The 16,220-nt window shown below is 46.8% G+C and overlaps 3 protein-coding genes across 4 annotated transcripts; 1 reads left to right on the top strand and 2 right to left on the bottom strand.

Moving 5' to 3' along the window:
- Positions 1-614: 614 nt before the first annotated feature.
- On the bottom strand, positions 615-3,123 carry LOC106750179 (BTB/POZ domain-containing adapter for CUL3-mediated RhoA degradation protein 3). Its single transcript, XM_014630316.1, has 4 exons — positions 2,518-3,123; positions 2,017-2,329; positions 1,559-1,757; positions 615-1,486 (listed from the first exon to the last, which is right to left on the bottom strand). Exons 1-4 carry the CDS (start codon positions 2,678-2,680, stop codon positions 1,283-1,285), a joined length of 879 nt encoding a protein of 292 aa, XP_014485802.1. The 5' UTR covers positions 2,681-3,123; the 3' UTR covers positions 615-1,282.
- Positions 3,124-3,395: 272 nt separating this feature from the next.
- On the top strand, positions 3,396-4,396 carry LOC106750180 (intraflagellar transport protein 20 homolog). 2 transcript variants are annotated; one of them, XM_014630318.1, is made up of 3 exons: positions 3,396-3,611; positions 3,770-3,924; positions 3,992-4,100. In XM_014630318.1, the coding sequence occupies exons 1-3, from the start codon at positions 3,488-3,490 to the stop codon at positions 4,076-4,078; spliced, it is 366 nt and encodes a 121-aa protein (XP_014485804.1). In that variant the 5' UTR covers positions 3,396-3,487; the 3' UTR covers positions 4,079-4,100. The 2 variants fall into 2 exon arrangements, with proteins under 2 accessions (XP_014485804.1, XP_014485803.1); XM_014630317.1 differs by having other exon boundaries at positions 3,399-3,611; positions 4,008-4,396.
- A 104-nt stretch (positions 4,397-4,500) lies between these two features.
- On the bottom strand, positions 4,501-16,182 carry LOC106750168. The gene is made up of 12 exons (XM_014630304.1): positions 15,602-16,182; positions 14,954-15,056; positions 14,296-14,407; positions 13,546-13,756; positions 12,477-12,649; positions 12,064-12,241; positions 10,178-10,581; positions 9,104-9,500; positions 5,730-6,116; positions 5,295-5,516; positions 4,775-4,993; positions 4,501-4,701 (listed from the first exon to the last, which is right to left on the bottom strand). The coding sequence occupies exons 1-12, from the start codon at positions 15,675-15,677 to the stop codon at positions 4,532-4,534; spliced, it is 2,652 nt and encodes an 883-aa protein (XP_014485790.1). The 5' UTR covers positions 15,678-16,182; the 3' UTR covers positions 4,501-4,531.
- Between the last annotated feature and the right edge of the window lie 38 nt (positions 16,183-16,220).

Genomic DNA, 16,220 nt, shown 5'->3' with positions numbered 1-16,220 from the left:
TTTTGATTGCCATTCGAAAGGATTTCGTCGCGTAAGTGAAAGTCGTTAAGGAGAAAATAATTATCATTGCAAGAAGCACGGGAATTGCGACAACGGTTGAAAGAAAATTACGTTCCAAATGACTCGGTGTATTAGTGGAAAAAGTATAAGCTCGTTTATTCAAAAGATTAGATATATCGTACCAAGTATACTCGATCAAGGAGTCGGGGAAATAATTGTAACGTACATATCAGTATATTTACAATTCGATTCGAAATAACAAAGTCGCGCGTTCAAGAAACATCCCTCGGAATTATGCTTCCAATTGACGATAGCTTTTGAGATGTTGCTTTACTGGCAGTGTTTACTCCACATCATCCTTTAAGCAGGTTAACAGAGAGTTCGGAGACAATATTAGAAAAATATAAGCGAATAAACGTGTAACCTTAGTGATTTATTGAGATATCAAATTTATACAAATTTGTAAGAAAAGGTATTGTGTAAGTGAACGCGATGAATTTGTCGCAACGATATTTATAAGAATAATAAACGACAATAACTAATAAACATAAGGGCAATAATAATAATAATAATAATAATAATAATAATAGTAATAATAAAAGTAATGACGACGACAACGATGATGACAATGAGAAATGAGAATATTAAAATAATAAAATAATAATACTTACAATATAATAATACTTACAACAGGTAACAACACAGTCCTAGTTTTGCACAAAAACCTTTTCATAACAATTTGATTAATCTAAATGACTGCTTAAAAGTTGTTATAGAGTATAAATAATTTTATCATCAGTCACGCAGAATGGCAACATATATATATATGTGTGTATTGGCTTATTCTCGTTTTTTTTCCTTTTTTTTTGGATCTAATAACGATTTGGCACATGAACAGCGAGCGCGTGACGCACTTACATTCTCTTCATGATTCACGAGAATGATATCAAGATGCCATTCTTATATTTGCACGTTTACACAAACACACTCGTTATAGGAAGAAACAGTGGCGGAAAGGAAATTCAAAGACACACGAATTTGTCATTCCGTCTTGCGTTACATGTTAAATTACTGGAACAGGGTGTATGAATTGTATGGTGTGTGTGTGATGTAAGAGATAGCCGTACGGGGTAAAGGGGAAAGAAGATTCAGCCGAGGCTGCTGGAGCGTTGTTACACCCAGTCTCTGGAGTTTCGTCTTACTTTATATGGACTCGTATCTTAAAAGAGCGAACGACGCTAAGGATCGCGGGATGCGACGGATTGCCACTGACAAGAGTGTGTCAGTTGGTATTCTGTTTGTTGGAGCGGAGGCGAGCCAGGCCTGAACGCTCGCCCTCTTCCTCGTCGGATGTACACGGCAGGGCGCTGCCGACCGCGCCGCGCGACGACGTCGCCTGCATCAGCTCCTGATCCGGGCCGTTCCGGTGCTCGTACAGCAAAATGTTCAACGTTTCCTCGTATATCCGAGCCTCCGGGAATTCAACCTGAAGGAGGGAGACGTGTCACTAAAATCACTAAGATCGACGACGACCGATGACTAAACGCGCGATGTTTACCTTTGTATGCTTCTTATCGGTTGTGTATACGATCGAGTGACAGCAAACTTCGGCCACCTTACGGCCGTGTCCGTAGAATGTCCAACAGCAGATCTCGCTGGAGCCGATCACGTCCTTGATGAATAACACCCTACCGCTGAATCTAAGCGACATCTTGTCGAACAGCTCGATGTTCTTCAGCAGATTATCGTCCGATGTGCTACAGAGGTATCAGCATGTTTGTATCAGCACGATTTCTTCGGCGGAAAAGATTTGTTAGAAATACTAATCGCTAATTACGCCGGCTAAGTTTCATCGCTCTCGCTACAACTGCAAATTATTTCCACGTAAGAAATATTTCTGAAAGAAATTGTTGACCACTCTTACTCACTTGAAACTATCATATCCCCCAATAATATTCTCCGAAATGAATATTGTGAAATATGAGTTAAGCTATTGAAAACAACGTTCAATATCACCTTGTATAGGAATATTTATTGTTGTGCCTGTTAATGAGTAGCTTGACCACAGGCTTGGTGGTGTTGCTTATGAGCAACTGCTCCTCCTTCTGAGAGGTGATGAGGGGAACCCTGCAGATGGGCTCCGCTTCGCGCTCCTTCCGTTGAAGCGCCTGCTCGCAGGACTCGGCCAGCTCGCTGATGCAATAGTACTTGGCCTCGGCGAGCAGCTCCGCCATTTCCTTCGAGCTGTCCGGAAGAGGGACCGAGCCGTCACGCAGGAAATTCAGAATCGTCCCGAAGTGCTTGCCGCAGCGATCGATCAGTATCCAACCTACGGGAGGAGGAGATGCGATGAGTGGACACGACACAGTATCAAATCGTACGCACCGAGATAAACGAGATATCGAATCGTACGAGCTCCGAGAGATAAAGTGATTCGAATCGTTAAATTTCCGAGTCATCGTTCGAACGAAACGCGTTGTTACGAAACTCGCGACGATCCCCGCCATCGTGATTCACCTTCGGAATCGGTGAGCACTTCCATGCGCCCGCTGAACATCGCGCGCAGCATCGTGTCATGTTTTTGCAGGGTGCCTATGGTGGTGTAGTGAAGCGAGCCACCGATGTTCAGTTTCACGTACTCCGAGGGATACTTGATCACCGTCTTGTGGTCACCCGACATTACGGACGATCCGGAGCGAGCGAGGAGGGAGTATCGATCGCGCAATCGGGTGCAGCGTGTGACCGACGGACTACCGAGGCCGCGACGAAACGACGATGTGCGGGGCTGCCGAGTGTCGCGTCGATGAACCGCTCTCACTTATGTCCGCTGACATCGGAACAGGACGCGCATTCTAACGTGCTACCATCTCGCTCCATTTCCCGCATCCGCTGCTGATTGCGATCTACCTCGGGCGCAGCGAACTAACGGCGGATGCGCCGAATGACAGCCACCGCGAAAGTGCCCACCACGTCTGCGCCCTCGCTCGACCAATTTCAAGAGGCCCTTGTCGCACTACGGATTAGGATTCAGATTGAGATTTCACCAATCGGAGTGAGTTTAACTTAAATTTGGTGAATTTCCCTCTGATTCGTTAAATTGCAATCCAATCTCAATCCTAATTGACGATCATGCGCGATCTGACAACTGTCAAATTACGCCTGACCAGCCCTTGTGTCGTACTACTTGAGAAATAGAAGTCGTTTAGTCGATATATCGCGACCCAGTTTCTCCTTACGTATAGTGGCGGAGATTCCGGGTCTAATGATGCCGTAAACCCGTTATTTCTGTAATTTAGTCTCCGCTACGAGTCGTCACTATACTTAACGAGGACGTGATATGACTGAACGATAAAGCCGGCCGTACTTTCTCAAGTAGTATGACTCAAAGTCTGGTCGGGCGTGCTTTCCGTCTAATAAAACTTGGGTGAAATTCAATTGCAACTTTCCCAATAATCATGGTTGTGTTCATTAGTGGCGACTTAACAAAATGTCCGACTCGTTGGCAAAATATGGCATTTACATTGATGATTTAAGCAAAATACGCGTTCTAGAGCCGGAAACGGCTAATCAAACGAATAAACTGAAGGAGGAATGTGAGAATTTCGTTTCGAGTAAGTCATATTAATTATGTTCCTTGTGTGAAGAATCATATGCAAAATAAACGCACGGCTCCGAAACGATTGATTTAACAAAAAAATCGCGCTCTCGCTGTAAATATCATTTCGCTTGAGAACCTGTGTGTGAGTTACAACGATAGGAAATTTTGCAGAGATCACGGATTTTGAGAAAAATTCGGACGACTTTATCAAAATATTGGATACTCTGGCGCGAGAAGTAGAGAAGGAAAAAATGAAAACTATCGGTGCACGGAATCTATTACGTTCCGTCGCCAAGCAAAGGGAGTCCCAAAAGCAGCAAATGCAGGTTCTGAGATAATCTGAAAGGAACTGTGACACGTGTATATATACCTGTTGACATCGATCAATTTCAGTTGATTCTTGTTACAGGCGTTAATTTTGGAAAAGTCCGTGGAATTAGAACGACTACGGATACAATACGAGTCTTTAAAAAAGATTGAAATGGAGCAATTAGAAACCATTGAACATTTATCAGTGAATTAATTGTAACATTCTGCTTCTCAATTTTCTCCTTGTCATTAATTTACGATTGTATGAGTTTATCGACACGTAATATTTAACAAATTCCATCTATAAGTAATTGACATTGACCTGCAAACACTTGGATTGGAATTAAAAAGCGACATATGTATTCTTTAGTCTCAGCTTTTCTCAACGGAGGATTTTGTCTGTATTATTCTTCGACTGACGAGTGGCACATACATATTTTTTTTTAAGTCAAAATTAATTAACTATAAATACACAGTCCCTTGTCAATATCATTCTGATGTTTCTTGAGAACATGAGGAAGAACAGGAGAGAAAATAGCCTAATTTAACAACAACAACAATTTGGTATAATCAGTGGCAGTATTTCAGTGTAACTTATTATGTTGCATTAAACATAGATAGGTATTAAGTATTTTCAAACAGCAGATCCATGCCCTTGTTACTCCCGCAATTAGGAAAGTCGATCGGTACAGGCGGCAGATTCCGATGGAGTCCGACTCTCATCAGGAATTGCATTCCAGGTCCGAACAGTTGAGGATATACAGCAGTGCTTCTTGCCTCCCACAACCAATACCCTATTGGGGGAAAAAAATCGTTATTGTCAACCATATTCGATATTGTCCGATAACAGTTAACAGGAATCCTCGCCTAAATTGTCGGTGTAGAAACGAAGGATGACGTAGCCCTTGTTTGGCACGACGAAGGTGTCCTTTTGCACCGGATTCACGAGATTACGGTGTATCCTCCCTTCACTGTCCAAGGATACGACGTCGTTTTTGGTAACTGGCTGCTCGAAACTCTCCCGGCCCACGATGCTAGCGTTGTAACCGTGTAAGTGAAACGTGTGCGACACGTTGCCACCAAAACCTGCCAGAAGAGAAATACGTCTGTGTAAAATTATAAGTGGTAATTCTGTTGCGAAGTACAGTGATGGAATCGAATACATTGCAGGGATGCTTAATTTTCAGAACAGTTTAGCGATAATGTATTAGACGTTATACAAATATTACGGAATGAACGAAGCGGATTGTTCTAGGCGCGATTATAATAGTCATAAACTGTAAGTAAGACATTTTGAATGTCTCTGACTGGGAAGCTTCTACAGATCTACTACAGTCTCCGAAACAAAGCCAACAGAAAGGAAGCGACTCAACTTCTCAGTAATTACCTTCGTCTATCAGCACCACCTCGACCGTTTTTCGCGACGGGACTTGAATCAGCTGCAAACATTCGCAGAACAACGGCGTGTCGGTGCACTCGTCAGAGCGTTCGTCGAGATTGCATACGGACTTCTTCACGGTGTCTTCCGGTTGCGACAGTATCGGTGACGAAGGATACTTGAAAGACATGCTGTTGATCTGCGGTATCTTCACCGCGCCTTTCTCCAAGCCTGAAACAGGATGCTTGACATTTTCTCAATCGCGAAAACAAACATTCTAGTGATGGAGAGATACGATTATTATTAGCGAATAATTTATTATCAATGTGAGAGAATTAACATAGTTCGATTCTGCATATACGAGGGATTAAAGTATGCCCGGCTGTTTTGAATGGAATACACTTATCGTGACAGAAAAGGACAACATAGAAAGGATTGTCTTACTCAAGTAGGCCGGATAGTATCTCGACATGTAAAAGTTGTATGAATAATCTGTCATCTCGTCCGTGAATGAGAAGGTGTTCGTGTCGAAGGGCACGTAGACGGTCTGGTCCGCCTTCTCCTTTAGCTGCGACAACTTTGCGCTTCTCAGGTCCAACGAACAAATGATACTTTTCGATATTCTGTGACAGCGATGGCCGCTCTCGGCGATCTCAAGTTCCCGCTCGTCCAAGTTTTTCGCGGCCCTTAACGCGTACGAGTCCGTTGCCGCGTCTTCGTAAAAGATGTACGTCTCGTGACGCATATCCCGGCAATCCCGGAGACCCTGTACATCAAGCGCATACTTGCCGATCGCCTGGTCCGCCGCAAGAACGCCGTCGAGTCTCTCGCCTGAAAAGAAATTCAACCAGTGATTCATACATCGATTCTCCACGATTCCCTCAATTATTCGACTCTCTTAACAATTTGACGGCTGCAATTCGTCGCGGTAAAAACCGTCCAGTTGTTTGGACGGTATCCTTATATACGTATTTCTACATTTTATCTATCTGCAAGTAAATACCGGCAAAGCATGGCAGGTCTGAGAGACACCGGACGAGCGATTCTCGACGAGCGTAACGTTAACGCTAGAATTTTTATTGAACAAAAGTGTACAAAGTTCAACGTATATATAATAATAAAAGTTTACATAAAATATATCGAAATAATTACAGCGAAAGATGCTACCGGATTCTTTCTCTCTCGAGGAAAGGAAACTAACATGGGCGCCAAACCGCAAAATAATCGTCTTTCGGCTGACCCGATCAAATTACACTGAATGTACAACACTTCGATGAATTCCCTCAACGTGCACGTTGGATTTACTCTGCTCAGTTTCGTAGTCTCGCTTACCACCGAATACTAAATGTTTTCGCGACGCATATGCACACACGCATACACACCACTGATATTTTTAATAAACTCGAGCCGACGGACGCTACGTGAGCTCATGTTTAATTCTCGTTCTTCGTTTCGCGCGAGCACTCATGGGGGGGAGGGGGTCCCGAAATAACAAAACGTCGATAGAAACGGTATCGAAAGGAGACTCTCGTAAGTTTAATATCCGCTAATAATAGTAATTCGTATTTAGATGATCTCGTTTATCGGAGTAAAACTGCATTACAAACTATCCTGAACCTGTAATCACCGCTGCTTGTGTTTATGTGTCCTCGGCTCGGGACACTTAAGACCTTAGCGCTAACGAAGGCGTAAAACTACTTATTTATTTATCTAGAACGTGAGAGAAAGTGATATCGAGGATTGTAGTACGTTCTTCTTTTGTTTCCGCGCGGAAGAAGAGATCGCGGCTGAACAGGCGGAAATTCGATGACTGCGGGAAGTGACTGTCGCTGAATATGTATCTTTATCTTAAATAAAAGATTTGTTTGAAACGAAAGATAATTTTCTTATAAAGAAATTATTCATTTCATCTTACATACTTATTCTAACCAAATAATATTTTATTTGGTTAAAAGATATTATTTCAAATAACAGCGTTAAATAATAGAGTTTCTTTGAATGAGACAATAACATTTTCACTCAAACAATATTTCGTGTAAATATACGTTGTTTTTATGAAACCAATTTTAGTCAAATAAATAGAAATACTGGATCTAAAGAAACCCTTTTCTCTGTGTATCTGAAAGCATAGCGAGAATGACAAAAGTAAGCTGTCCGATCAGCTAACCTTCGCCACGATGAAAATGCGATGCGCAAGATTGCTCGACACACAAGTGACGTGCCGAATGGCATCAAACGATGGTCGTACACTGAGGGGAAAAAAAGTGATACGATCAATGAAGAAATTTCGCTTGAACGGACTATGTTTTCAAGCACAACGCTTAGTCCATTGAACAAATTGTACAGTCGCTGCTATAAAGAGTCGTTAATTGATTCAACGACAACTGTATTCAAACTCGACGCGTCAATTTGTTCAGTGGACACAATATTTTCTCGTACTCGAGGCTGATTTTGTCCGCTTTTTTTCTCTCGGTATAGAGACACCGTATTCTCACTTTGCATTCAACCAATTGCGCGTATTTTGTTAACACGAGACGAGAAAACGATCGAGGACGAAGATACCACGATCGATTTCACGCGGGAATCTTCCGGTCCCCGAGCTCGCCGTCTGGTCCGGCGGGAAAAATTCACCAACGGAATTTCTCTTTTCCCGCGCGCAGGAAGTCGGAAGCAACCAGTCGACACGATTTACAAACGAAACATCACGAAACGTCAATTCGCGTTCACGTGTCTCACTCTTCGAAAAGTCGGAAAAATACGCGACAGTTCCTTACGTGCCGAAAGACGTTCCGCATTAATGGGAATTATCGAGCCACAACGGACGATCGATTGTCTAATTGGAAACATTGGCGACGGACACCGAGGACGACTTCCACCGATTGAGCTGATCGACGATTTAAAATTTTGCCGTCGGCAATTCTCTTTAATTAAATAAAGAAAGAATATAGATAGGCATGTAAGAGCTGAGCGCCGGTTATCGGTGCGAATACACTTGCGAGAATGTAACAATGTTGTCGCTCACGAATTCATTAGACCTTACAAACAGTTTCTCCCCACTTCGACTCCCTTCCGATCGACCCTGTATCCCGATTACTAATTAAATTTCCCCAATTATCCAATCAATAATTAACTAACGAAAAATACTGCCTCAGCCAGGAGGAGAACATTCTCTTATCACATCACTCGTCGATCAGTTTAATTCGATATTTGGCGCGAGTCGTCCTTTACGATTTATCACACCGATATTAACGCTTTTTTTCATTTCCCCGCGAAAAGTGACGCGATAAGTGTAGTGATATTAACCTCGAAAGTAAAACAGGTCGACCTATTCGACGTGTTCAAACATTTACAAAGACGCGTGTTTTTCTCTTCGTCTCGGAGCAGCATCGCCTACAGTCTTCATCATCGATTCAGTCTTCATTAGAATTCCGTTATCAGAATTCGGGAGATTGATCCGCTCAATACCTACGGTATCTATGATTTACAATCTCGATCGGAAATCGTCGGATGGGCTTCCCGTGTTGACGGTCACGCAAAACCTCCTCCTCCTCCTAAGAATATTTGCGCGACAATTAGAAACAACGATCTTTCACTATCGGAAAACGCGCTTGGAAGCGGAACGAATGGGGGTATGGGGAACACATAGATCGTACGACATTTATTTCGACGGGTCTCGCAACGACGCGGAAAACGAGCCCGCCGAGCCTTCTCACTCTCCTCCTCAATCCGTAGCTGCGAAGTGTTAGAACGATGAATCGAGGATAGTAGGTGTGGTGGTCTCTCTTTCTTTTCCGTGGGCCAAGCAGGGGATTAGCGGCGCGTTTGCGCGTACACCCCGATCTCCGCCTCGAAGAGGATCTGATTGATCCTGAGCTTGGCGACCGACCTCGAGTACGAGTCGGGGATCTCGGCGAGCTGCACGGCGATGCTCTCGCCGAACTTGGCGAACTCCTCCTTCGTCTTTTTCCGCTCCTTCTCGTCGGCCTCGAGCTTCGTCCCCTCGTTGGGCGGGCTGCACGGCAGGGTACAGCCGTTGTACAACTCCATCGCCTTCAGGCTCGACGACGAGGACTCCTCAGCGTCCTCGCTGAGCGAGGCGTTGAAGGAGCCGGTGCCGGAGCCGTTCGTCTCCTCGTTGCTGTCGATGAACGTAATGCTCTCCGGATCGATGTCGCTGACAATGTACTCCTCTTGCAGCTTCGACACCTCGACTTTCTGTGCAAAAGGGGGATATCAGGCTCGATCAGGAATCTCGCGTTCTCTCGTTTTAACAACGCGAGACAGCGACAGAGAAGAGATATACTTCTCTCTCACAGCTTCTCGCGATTACTCAAATCGCGCACCGTTCGCACGACTCGGCCAATCTCACGCGCCGAGGAAGGAACTTTCACGCATATTTGTCTCTCGTCGCCGAGAGAATCGCGACGTTCCGTTACGACACAGTTCGAGGGCAAAGGGGACAAAAGGAAGCTACAGATCGAGTCGGGCACAGATAAATATCGACTCGAGCCTCCAGCCGGAAGTCGCGTCGCCACGAGCCAACGAAATATTTATCTCGATCGGCGACGCGATCGTGCATGTACAAAGGAATCGATGGGGCGTTTTACCTTGCCCCATCGTTGAGCCATCGTCCGTTCGAGAGCTCTCTTCGAAAGAACGCGTGTGTATGATTTTCCGGAGGAAGATCGAGCGGAGCATCGGGGAAGTCGTCTCCGTCAGCCGACAATTCATCCTCGACGAACGACTGACCGGCTCAAGGGCGACACTTCCCTGCTCGAAATCGAAATTGAGGAAACGAAAGAAAGTGTGTGTGAAAATGAGAAAATAATCAATAAGAACGTTCGGGGAGTCTCTCTCGCTCGTCGGAAAATAACACTCCTCCTCCTGCCTACCTTCTTCCGCTTGCTGTATCTGCGCGAGCCGAACTGTAGGAACTGCATGGCCTTGAAGGCGAACCACTTTGAGACGTAGACGTCGTCCGGGCCGGTCGCGGCGTCCCGGCTGTTCTGAATCTTGTGCACCTCCCGCGAGTATTGGCACTTGAGATTCGTGATCTTCTTCTCCACCTCGAGGGTGTTGCAGCAGAGGATCTCGGCGAGCTCCTGGATCGCCCGTTTGCGCTTGGCGCGGTCCCGGTAGCCGCGGGCGTTCCAGTCCCAGAGGACGCGCCGCTGCTGGTACTCGCGCAGCAGCTCCAGGGTCTTGTCGCGGGTCCACTCCATGCCGACGCGCGTCCCACTAGTGCCCAGGCCGTCCCACAGCCCGTGGCTGTACATGTACGAGGCGACGAGGTTTCCTCACGGTTTTCCCTCGCGGCGACGACGCTCGGCACGGCAGCGCGTCGCCTCGCGCGCGACGCGTCGCGGCCGGAGCGCGCGCGGTCTCTCTCTCTCGTCGGCGGGCGCGTCTACCGCTAATAAATCGCGACCCGGAGCCAACGAAAGCCGCAGCCGCGAAACGAGCACGCGTTTTAATGATTTTTGCGCGGGGCTCTCGCGCGCGCTTGGCCACCTTCCTTTCTTTATTTCCCTTTGCGGAAACCCCGGCGAGAGCGCGGCCGAAGACGGCCGAGTCTGCGCGAACGTGACGCCCGTCCGCCTCCTCCGCCACGTTGTCGAGCGCACCGAGCGTGCTGTTGTGAGGGAGAGAGAGGATCGCCCTCTCTTCTCCTCTCCTCTCCGGATCGAGAGATCTTTCTTTGTCCGCTCCGTTGAGCGTTAAGAGCACCGACGCGTCAAGGTTGAGTCGAATTATTGAGAACGCTTCATTTCTCTCTCTCTCTCTCTCTCTTCTTATAACGCAATCCTGTATGACGAGGAGTTCCCGCCGAAATGTGTTCCGCAGCTCTCTCGACGCGTATCTATTTCGTTTTTTCTGCTCTCTCTCTCTCTCTCTCTCCGATCTTTCCGCGACTAGCTGTAAATCGATGAGACTCGCGTTAGCGGCATTTAAATCGAGAAGTCGGCGAAACGTACCGGGGAGGATCAGGGACCGATATGCGTTTTTAAATCTATCTTCCTGTGCGCACAGTGGAACGCGTTTAGGTAAACTCTCTCTCTCTCTCGTTTGAAACGGGAGTGTGTAGTCGCGCTGGAGAATATGTGCGGGAGAGATTGATCGGAATCAGCAACGCGTGGCGAAGGTGCATGCACCGGCCCGATGCATCGGTCTCTCCCTTCGCCTCTCTTCTCCTTCCTCTTCTCGCGCACGGAACACGCCTTTGTCTCGTGTTAGGCGCCGATGCCGCGCATCGTGCCCATTTCATGCGTTTTTCGCAATAATTAATTCGGCAGGAAGCCGACCGAAGCGTGGGGCTTGATTTCACGTCACGTAAGCGTAATCGACGCTATTTCATTATCGCACCGTCTGCGGAACAACCACACCCGAGTTCACTATAAAATGGTACCACCGTATATACTCCGATGTAAAGGGTAGCACTTGATTCGATGAAGAAAGTATTCATCGGGAATTGTCGGGAACGATCGATTAATCTGGCACGTACAATATACGCAAAATATACCGGACCTTTCGAATTGATTCTCGCCAATCGAGAACAAATTCAGGAACGGGTCTGGTTCCTCGAGATTTTTCGAGGCGCAATTTCTGTTCGGCGAGCCGCAACGGATATCAACGACGAGCAACAAAAGCGGCGGCGAAACAAAAACACACACGCGCAACACTTATATCGATTTATACGCCCAACGATACAAAAGCGCGCGCTCGGAAGCGGCGACGGTGGTGGTGGATGGATGGAAAAACGGCGGGGTGTGAAACGTACCTGGAAATAAAACGACATGCGTGCCCGTCATCGATTGCACAGGGTTGCCATCGGCGGCCGATACTCGCAGCGAGTGCCCGTGGAAGGACAGCAACACGGGACAATCGTGTGCATTGGCGTTGACGAGACGCAGCAAATAGCGCTGCCCATGTTTCACCCGCAACGTTAATTCCTGTGCCTGCAAAAAATACATCCAGGATATATATATAGCTCTTCTCCGAGGTTCCCGCCTACATATTCTTATTTCAATTCCACGGCGTTATCGAGTGCAGCTCGAGTGTACACGCCGCGATTATCCTCGCGATACGTTTTTCCGGCTGAGTGAGAAAGAGAGAGAGAGAGAGAGAGCGAGGCTTTCCCCGAGAGACGGGTAGCAGATAATGGCAGAGAGAGAGAGAGAGAGCAGTTGGTACCTGGCCGTTTACGAGGAGCTCGCCCGGTGTAGGTGGATACAGCAGGCGGGACTGTCGTCGTATCAGCGAAGTTGCCGGCCTTGATGACAGTACAAGTATCCTTTCCAGACCGGGGTCATCTTGTGGTCCTCGAACTGTCAACGACCCGTACACCCCGTCGCCCTGTTGCGAGACTAATGCCCCCCCCCCCCCGTAGCTTTATTTTTCTCGTTCTCGGAGAGCTGGTTCGTTCGAGGGCTGCCGGCGTAGCCGCGCGAACTACGCGTCGTCCCGGGGCGTCGTCCTTCGGGATGCGCTCCACGGTATCGACTCGTCCCTCTCTCTCTCTCGCCAAGGAAAAGATACCACGGGAAGAACCGGACACACCAGTCACGTACCGTTCACCGGATCGAAGGTGCGAACTGATCGAGCGATTTCCGGTCTCTCTCGCGCGGGCACACGCAGGCAGGACGACGCATCGCCGACGCGCGAAAACCGACACCTCATATTTCGGACGATTCGTCGGTGAATCCGTGCCACGATTCCAACGAGGAGGACGATTTCACGAGCGCGATGAAACGTGGCGAGAGAAGCTCGATCACACGGCGGCGGTACCAGAGAGTCGAGAAACGGGAAAACGCGCTGGTTCCTCCTCTTTCGAGACCACGGACATTATTGATCTTGCTTTTCTTGATGCGAGCGCCGGGGACAGAACGACGTTCTACGGCGTAGACCGGAGTCAAATTCGGGCGAGTCGATTGTAAGCGCTCGAAACCGCGCGAACGCGCTCGAGAGAGAGAGAGAGAGAGAGAGAGAGAGCGTTTTCCCTGCAACTCTTGACACCGCTTTTTACTCGCGACTCCGATGTAATCCGTAAATGAGACTTTCGATTATTGTTATTCACCTGTGAAATTTTCGCGCCTACGCAGATAAGAGTCGTCTACGACGACGGGAGAGCGATCGACAAATCGTATCTATCGGCCGAAAGATTCGTGAGTTTAAAAAACTCACGAATCAATAGCTTCGAATCCGTTCGTCCGTGCAGACGCGAGACGTATTTGCTCAAAGTTACTCGGGATTATTCGCGTACCTGAGTGAGCGTGATAGAAATGCGTCCCCGCGCTTTCCGGATTTATCCTGTAGCGGAAACCGCTGAAGGGTAAGATAGGGCACTGTGTTATCATGGGCACACCGTCCATATAGTTGAAGCCTTTCTGCCGGATCCCGTGCCAATGGACGGCCAATTCGTCGCTCCCCAGGTTGTTGTGCACGACCACCTCGATTGTGTCGCCCAGGCAAACCTGCTCGCAGAAAGATACGTCACCATGTGCTTTTCAGAGAGCTCGGAGAGGAGAAACCCTGGAAATTTTTCCTATTTTTCCGCAAATTTTCTCGATTTCTATCGATCCAAGGATAGAAAAATGCCTTTGGAAAAATTCAATTTGTTTGTAAAATCTGCCACAGATTCCGAAAAAATGGAAAAAACCGGTTTTTTAAGCTTTTAAAAAAATATATATATATATATATATATATATATACATATGATTTGTAGAAATATTCTTTGATAAATCGTAACGCTTTCTCTCCCAGCTAATTCCATCGATCGTCGATGTCGATTGTGATCAAGAGAAGCGATTAATGGTAATTATAATTACCTTGGTCATTATGCGAGATTATTTCAAGAAATAATACATGCAAATGTACGATCGGCAACTAGACCGGCTCGTTATTATCGTTCAATCGCGTGCGCGATAAAGTAACTTTCTATTTTCACATTATTTATTTTGATTTTATTTATCCGGCGAATATGTTACGCGAGGAAATTCCTGCGGATATTTACTTGTACAGCCGGCCCCGGGCTCTTTCCGTTGATCGCCAAACGGCTCCATCTTGCGCTGCGATTTCTCGCGCAAATGGAAATCTCGTCCTTGTCCTCGGATCCTTTGCAAAAACTATTAAATCGCAAAAGAACGCAACGTTGACATTGAATGGTCAATACGCCGTGGTGAGAAAAAGTGCGGCGGTGATATGTTCGCATCTAACGATGTCCGCTGTCTACTTTGATTTATAGTGAGTCCTATAGTTATGTAGGCGGCGCTCTCGGCGATGATTTCAGGTATTCGAAACACGTCAGGTGATGCTCCCAAGATGTCGGTCGTGATTAACCGTTAGAATTTAGTTCTCGAATTTTCAGGAAGTTGTTGCTGAACAACAACAATTCGCTTCGGCGCCCGAGGTAGAAAATCAGACGCATACCGACGCGAAAGCAGAATTTTATGGGAGCTGTAAAATGTCGTTTGTCGAACGAATTCATATTCGCGATAAATTCCATTCGCGAATCGTAACTCGTTCAGTGCGAGCTTCGACTCAACCGAATGTTTTTGCTCACGCTGACACGTGTCTCTGAATCCGCTAATTTACAAGTAAAATAAAAGGAACGGTTTTACCGTTGCAGCGTGTACATACATATATATATATATATATCGCCATCGCCTCACCTCGGCGCGCTTTGCGTTTCCGTAACGAAGAAGTTGTAGATGCATGTCTTTCGCGAAGATCGCTCGTCGGAACAAGGACGCGCGCACTCGTGATCATCGTCATCTGTTTTATGAAAGTTAAAAGGAATGTTTAAGCCACACACAAATAGGCGATACTTAGAAGCTACGTAATAAGCGTTTCGTCATTCAACAAAGCTCGCGGCGGCATCGTCGAAACCGCCGAATAACGGAACGCAACGGACGGATCGCCAAAAATTCCACAATTTCAATGAGACCGATCGACATATCGTCGACGACAAAAACATGAGCAAAATCTAGAATGGGCAGTACGGCATACGTTTATATGAAGGGAGACCGAGAAAAAAACCAATCGATTATTCTCCTTACATTTCAATTTCTTATTCTTCTACTTTTTATAAACATCCCAGGCGGCCAAGAGATGTCTTAAAGGTATTTAAAGGGCGTTCTATTCTTTTTTTCAGACGTCTTTTAAAAAATGTCTTCTACCTGGGGATACCGCCGATTGTTAAGCACTGTTGAATTATAACTTCTCGATTTGCGAGATTAAAAACGATCTCTCGGTCTCCTCCTCCGAAGATAAAACACGTTCGTGGTAAAAAGAAAAAAAAAAAGGGATGTTTCACTCACCGAACGTTCCGCGACATAGATCCGAGATCCAACAGGAGAGGAATACGAATGTTAGGAAACTGCAGAGGCTCGACATGCTGGATGCCCAGAATTCCTGGGTTGGTGTCGGGCGCGTGCACGTACATAGGTTCGCGAGCGATCGACGACCAGGAAGTGAACGCTCCGCGGCGAACGGTCAGAACGGCCCGCTATTTAGAGGTTACGAGTGGGTGAAAGCAAGGCCTAGGCTAGACTAGACGCGAAGTATCACGCAAGCGGAGAAAGGCCAGTTCCTTTACTCGTTTCTTCCCACCTTCCGTCCGCGCGCCGCCATTTTTCGCCGAAACCATCGCAGAAAATTGGAACAAAACTGTTGTTTGTCGGCGTCCATGTTGCTTCCCATCGCGCGAGTTTGCACGAGCGACTCGCGCGAGATAATTTCTTCTTTTGGAAATTTAAAAAAAAAACACGTTCCGCTTGACTGACGCCGGCACTAACGTGTGGCCGAGCGAAGCTCTCTGAGAAATTCACTCGGCTGTGGAAAGCGAGAGTCGGCGATATCTAAGGCGCGAAAGACAGCTGGCGATTGTTTAACGATAATCGCCTTTCTGTGCGAAGACTCTGCCGCATACACACGTGT

This window comes from Dinoponera quadriceps, unplaced genomic scaffold (genome assembly GCF_001313825.1).
Source record: "Dinoponera quadriceps isolate SergipeBrazil2010 unplaced genomic scaffold, ASM131382v1 scaffold5109, whole genome shotgun sequence".
Classification (NCBI taxonomy): domain Eukaryota; kingdom Metazoa; phylum Arthropoda; class Insecta; order Hymenoptera; family Formicidae; genus Dinoponera; species Dinoponera quadriceps.
The sequence above is the reverse complement of the archived record's forward strand: the minus strand, read 5'-3'. Positions and strand labels throughout refer to the sequence as shown.

What these genes read in the sequence shown, in the direction of transcription:
- LOC106750179 (XM_014630316.1), bottom strand. Translation starts at nt 2,680, where the DNA reads ATGTCGGGTGACCACAAGACGGTGATCAAGTATCCCTCGGAGTACGTG. An exon ending in AGTGCTCACCGATTCCGAAG is followed by an intron (nt 2,330 to 2,517) that starts GTGAATCACGAT and finishes CTCCTCCCGTAG; the next exon opens with GTTGGATACTGATCGATCGC. An exon ending in AATAAATATTCCTATACAAG is followed by an intron (nt 1,758 to 2,016) that starts GTGATATTGAAC and finishes ATACCTCTGTAG; the next exon opens with CACATCGGACGATAATCTGC.
- LOC106750180 (XM_014630317.1), top strand. Translation starts at nt 3,488, where the DNA reads ATGTCCGACTCGTTGGCAAAATATGGCATTTACATTGATGATTTAAGC. An exon ending in ATGTGAGAATTTCGTTTCGA is followed by an intron (nt 3,612 to 3,769) that starts GTAAGTCATATT and finishes GAAATTTTGCAG; the next exon opens with AGATCACGGATTTTGAGAAA. An exon ending in CCCAAAAGCAGCAAATGCAG is followed by an intron (nt 3,925 to 4,007) that starts GTTCTGAGATAA and finishes TTCTTGTTACAG; the next exon opens with GCGTTAATTTTGGAAAAGTC.
- LOC106750168 (XM_014630304.1), bottom strand. Translation starts at nt 15,677, where the DNA reads ATGTCGAGCCTCTGCAGTTTCCTAACATTCGTATTCCTCTCCTGTTGG. An exon ending in AGCTCCTCGTAAACGGCCAG is followed by an intron (nt 12,242 to 12,476) that starts GTACCAACTGCT and finishes TATTTTTTGCAG; the next exon opens with GCACAGGAATTAACGTTGCG. An exon ending in TTTCTACACCGACAATTTAG is followed by an intron (nt 4,702 to 4,774) that starts GCGAGGATTCCT and finishes TTCCCCCAATAG; the next exon opens with GGTATTGGTTGTGGGAGGCA.